Source organism: Limulus polyphemus, unplaced genomic scaffold (assembly GCF_000517525.1).
Source record: "Limulus polyphemus unplaced genomic scaffold, Limulus_polyphemus-2.1.2 Scaffold3042, whole genome shotgun sequence".
Taxonomy (NCBI): Eukaryota; Metazoa; Arthropoda; class Merostomata; order Xiphosura; family Limulidae; genus Limulus; species Limulus polyphemus.
Genome location: NW_013668652.1, coordinates 118,416 through 124,273, shown reverse-complemented (window position 1 = coordinate 124,273; position 5,858 = coordinate 118,416). Strand labels below are relative to the sequence as shown.

Below are 5,858 nucleotides of genomic sequence, written 5' to 3'. Positions count from 1 at the left end.
ACTATTTATAATCTGTGTAGTATCTTTAGAGATTGAACCCAACACTAACAAGAAACACTATTTATAATATGTGTAGTATCTTTAGAGATTGAACCCAACACTAACAAGAAACACTATTTATAATACAGTGAGGAAACATAACAAACGCCTGTTGGTTTCTTGTACATTAAATACAGAAGCAAAAAATATACTACAGACAAAACATATATGCTGCCCAGATACTTACAAAAAATTCTTACATCATTTGTTCTAAATATCACTTCAACGAAAACAATAGAGTCAACAAGTATTTCCATTTTAGTGTAGTTATATATACATATATATATATTTCTACGGCAAGCTGTTGGTGATCTGTAAATAATAACCTAGTTCATTTTCTTTAGTTAGTTTCATTAAATTGTATTAGTTATACAGAAACTGAGTACGTTATATTAAAACGATTTTAGGGCCTCATCACGTCGTTACAGTCAATTTTATCATGTCCAGTCATGCGCTTTCTAACGAACGTGCGCCTGGATAATAGCCCTGCATCTCAAGACTGTTGCTTTTCATAAGCCATCTAGTGTACGAGTAGAACTGTTTCCCATTCAACAGCACTGCGTCCGGCGACTTACCAATATGTTTTAGAACGGAATAGCTTTAATATTCATGTCACTCTCTAGCGACAATTGAATGGATACATAATGGTAACAACTTATGTAAAAGTGATTATGTCGTTTTTCCAGACAAAGATATTTCTTGATTATATTGCGCACTGTGCTCTTGGGCAAGTGAACAGCTTTCGTCACTGACCTTTTACGTTTGTCTTACCAGGGCTAGTTGTAGATCACTTTCTGGGTCGACCTGAAAGCCCAAGTTGATCCATATTCCTTTGTTTTCAAATAGCAGTGGCTTATTCGTAGTTGTTAAATAAATATTAAATTTTGTAACCTTTATTTTGAAATAGAGTTTTGAAGTTTTTCCCATCTATTCACCTAAATTTAGCACTCGAGTTTTCTTTAACACTCAAAGCCATCTCTTGTATGACAGTCTTTATCATCCACCTAGCTGGGATAATGATAGCTGATATTACTTAGTTCTCGACCGGTTTTATTCTGGGATTTGTTACCCCATACGAGTTTATACATTTTGATATTACTTTCTTTCCTAAACAAAAATAATGTTCTTCAAGAGATTACATGTATTTGGTTAAGAAATAACCTTTGATGAATTTATCGTTTCTTTTAATAATTCTGGATGTCTAAAGATCTTCATCCATTTGAGTGAGTGTGAAGAATAGATTAGAAATTGTTAAGAGAAAATCTTCATTATGTGGCTTGCGACTCAGTGTAGTTTCAATATGAAAGGGTTAAGTAGAGTATCAGTGACGTAGTGAGGGAGAGAAAGGGTTGAGAAGTGTGGAATCTCTATGAAAATGAATCACTACCATCACCTAAAACATTGTTTAAACACTTACTTTATTATTCATGAAAACATTGATGCGGGGCTCATCATAAGAGTTTTATTTAGATAAACATATCCAGATTTTGTGTTTCCATTATTTATAATATACAAATTGAGGTACCCGTCCTCAGAATGTATTTATAACATAACATATTATAGTATTCGTTATTATATCACCAAACGTTTTGTATAAGCTTTAATAACTCAATATTTATATACTTAAAACATGGTATACACTGTACGATGATTAGGGTGACTTTGTAGGAAGAGGTGGAGGCCAAAGTAATGGCGGTAGGGATGCTTTCTGTTACCCATTTTCAATACCCACCTCTTAATGTCCTACCACAGTGTTTCACGTGATTAATTAATTGATGGTCATTGACCGCAGAAGTGTCGTACGGGCCAAACTTGAAAGGTCATGGGTCAAAGTAGGAAGTGGGTATAACTCAAGAGACTACTCTTCATATCAGCCTTATGGTGGCTGTTGGAGTAGAAACTTCAGCTGAGTTTATGCATTATTGTCATAGTGGCGGCCATTTTTTTCATCACACTCTTTGCGGCCTCTTTTATATATATAAGACGTTTGTGTGCCCTCCTCCCACACTTTGTGTATGTTGTGTAATACAAAATTTAGTATTTCTTGTGATAGGACGTGGCGCTATCTGTGAATGTAGTTAAGGTAAACTTAAGTCAAAGATAATAAGTGCTCAATCACTCCAAAAAGTTTGATTGAAATTGGCCCACCAACTTAGGAGTAGTGTAATAGCGGACAAACAGACAGACACAGAGATTTTTGTGCTATATATATATATATATTGATATATATCTGAAATGTGAAGCGAAATTGATCCAAATTAATAAAAAAAAATAATGCAAAAATACAATCCTAGAAAAAAAAACTGAAACTAATATATATATATATACATAAAACATACAATTTGAAAATCTAGAAGATATTAGTTTCTGTTCATCAAGAACTAACAGAAAAGTAATAAGTCCTATAACCCTAAGAAAAATTCAGTTTATAACCGTAAGAGCTCTGCCTACCATATTAAAAACACAAAATGAAGAATGAGCAACAATGCTGATGATGTTTGGATATTTCCAGACGACATGCAGTTGAGCGAATCTGACGTATATTTTAAACAGTTTTTGTAAACAAAGTTAGTAGCATTCTTTTTGAAGCTCACAAAAAAATCAGCGGCGGCGTCGTCACAGAACTCTTTCATAACTGATTTTAAACATGATGAGTAGTGAGCTTGAATACTGAAATGGAAAACAAAAGTTTTGAAAACATCACCTCAGATATTGGTACTTTGATAGTGTTTTTCATTCACATAAATATGTTATGACCTGTAAACTATTTATACTGACATATTACAACCTGTAAGCAGGAAATAACACGTAAGCCATTTATATTGATAGGTTATAACCTGTAAGCCCTTTATATTAACATGTTATAACTCTTAAACCATTTATATTGGCAGATTATAACTGTAAGCCATTTATATTGACACATTATACTTCTGTAAACAATTTATGTTCATACATCATATTCTGCAATCCATGTATATTAACACAGTATCTTATATAAAGCATTTGTATTATCGCTTCGCCCTCTAATCTCTGTATCAAAACATTATTTTATGAGCACCTTTTATATTGACATACTTTGTATTGGAAATAACTTATTAATAACATTATACTTTCTGATTATTTGCATAACTACTTAGAGTTAACGATTTTACCACCAGATTGGTCTTTGGACGATTCAACTGGCTTGTTAACAAGTGATTTTGTCCTTTGACCTTAGAACGCTAGCGTGGTTAGTTTAGTACACAGGGTTAACTTGTATGAGGGTTCTAGGCGTTCTAGGGTTAATCGAATATCTAAACATACAATTTACTGCACTAGTTTTACAGTTCTTGTAGATACATGTTCGTTCTACCGCAGATATCGAAACATGATTTTTAGCGTTATAAGCCCCCAGACTTACCGCTGAGGCACTATGGAGCCGCTAGGCTGAGCTACAATATTTAAACAACCTATATAACTATTTTAGATGTTCATTATTTTATAACGACGTTGATTACAAGCTCCAAACTTAACATTCAAGCGGTTTTCATTAAAATGTATTTTACTGTTTTCATAAATATAACGCCATTAGTGGAAGTATTTAAATTGACATTAATTTTGAGCACTTCTGCAGCTATGCTAGATTTTTGTAATACAATTTATAAATAGAAACTATTTTCAGATTATTACTCTCAAGAAATATTAGTGTTTTCTCTACTGCAGTATCCCCTAGTGACGCAAATATGCCTGTAAATAAACTGAACTCGATATATTACGATGAATACAAACAAACTCACACTTCACTAAGAAAAAGAAAAAAAAAAGATGGACGAATATTCACGGTTAAAGAAAGAAATAAGTACAATTATTCTTTAAGGATGTTTTACAACAACAGACAATCAATTCAGTGTAAACGATTACATCATCATTTTTAATATAACAACATACATTTATAAAAGCCAATTTAACTCATTAGGAAGAGGTTTTTATTTCTGGACGTTTTCCTTTCATTCACAAGCTTCCTGTTACAACCACTCTAGAAGACGTTCAATGTAGTGTTAACTGACAAACAACAACAAATCCATTCAGTTGGATTTTACAGCGGAGAAATATAAGCTGTTACCATATTTATTGCGGAAATTTTATAATGAAAGTTAACAAAAACGTGAAATAAAAACCTCGCTCTAATTTGATCATCTAACTCGATATCAATACATATCGATAACACTTACCAACAATGCCAACGATAGTATGTTTCGTAATCCATATCGGTGTTTTTAATTGTTTTATTCGCTTTCGTATAAACGTCCAAACACATTTGTCTTCTCTCTTTCGGCAGATTTTTGTAGCATGAGGTCAATTCTAAGTATCCTGGAACGGATCACATATTTTTGAGTAATGGAATTAACATTACAAGGTGATTATAAATAAATTCTCATGTTTGACATTACAATATGTTAAAAACTACTTTACTAATTTACTAGAGGCACTTGGATAATGGCGGGATTTATTTGAGAAGGTTTAGACCTAAGTCGTTTCTTGCAAACCAGAATTTATTTATCTTCTTCCTATTTTCAAGAATACTAGACCAGTGCCTTGAATCAATCTACAGTGATTAAATACACTAGCCTTCCGTAAAGGTATACAAGGTCTATATACTCTAGCCTTCCGTAAAGATATACAAGGATTATCTACATTAGCCATCCGTAAAGGTATACAAGGACTATCTGCACTAACCTTCCGTAAATGTGTACAAGGACTATCTACACTAGCCTTCCCTAAAGGTATACAAGGACTATATGCACTAGCCTTCCGTAAAGGTATACAAGGCCTATATACTCTAGCCTTCCGTAAAAGTATACAAGGTCTATATACTCTAGCCTTCCGTAAAGGTATACAAGGTCTATATACTCTAGCCTTCCGTAAAGGTATACAAGGTCTATATACTCTAGCCTTCCGTAAAGATATACAAGGATTATCTACACTAGCCTTCCGTAAATGTATACAAGTACTATCTACACTAGCCTTCCATAAAGATATACAAGGATTATCTATATTAGCCATCCGTAAATGTGTACAAGGAGTATCTACACTAACCTTCCGTAAATGTGTACAAGAACTATCTACACTAACCTTCCGTAAATGTATACAAGAACTATCTACACTAACCTTCTGTAAAGGTATACAAGTACTATCTACACTAGCCTTCCGTAAAGGTATACAAGGACTATATGCACTAGCCTTCCGTAAAGGTATACAAGGACTACCTACACTAGCCTTCCGTAAAGATATACAAGGATTATCTATACTAGCCTTCCGTAAAGGTATACAAGGATTATCTACACTAGCCTTCCGTAAAGGTATACAAGTACTACCTACACTAGGCTTCCCTAAAAGTATACAAGGACTATATGACCTAGCCTTCCGTAAAGGTATACAAGGACTACCTACACTAGCCTTCCGTAAATGTATACAAGGACTATCTACTCTAGCCTTCCGTAAAGATATACAAGGATTATCTATACTAGCCTTCCGTAAAGGTATACAAGTACTATCCACATTAGCCTTTCGTAATTGTATACAAGCACTATCTACACTAACCTTCCGTAATTGTATACAAGCACTATCTACACTAGCCTTCCCTAAAGGTATACAAGGACTATATGCACTAGCCTTCCGTAAATGTATACAAGGACTATTTACACTAGCCTTCCGTAAAGGTATATAAGGACTATCTGCACTAACCTTCCGTAAATGTGTACAAGGAGTATCTACACTAACCTTCCGTAATTGTATACAAGGACTATCTACACTAACCTTCCGTAAATGTGTACAAGGAG

At 33.8% G+C, this 5,858-nt stretch overlaps 1 protein-coding gene across 1 annotated transcript in view; it reads right to left on the bottom strand.

Moving 5' to 3' along the window:
• Positions 1 to 1,440: 1,440 nt before the first annotated feature.
• Positions 1,441 to 5,858, bottom strand: part of LOC106468526 — a 51,952-nt gene continuing 47,534 nt past the window's right edge. Inside the window, exons 4-5 of the mRNA XM_013928958.2 lie at positions 4,251 to 4,389; positions 1,441 to 2,709 (exon numbers count right to left, since the gene is read on the bottom strand). Of these exons, the coding sequence (XP_013784412.1) occupies positions 2,487 to 2,709; positions 4,251 to 4,389 (362 nt within the window). The 3' untranslated portion in view covers positions 1,441 to 2,486. The remainder of the gene's footprint in view (positions 2,710 to 4,250; positions 4,390 to 5,858) is intronic.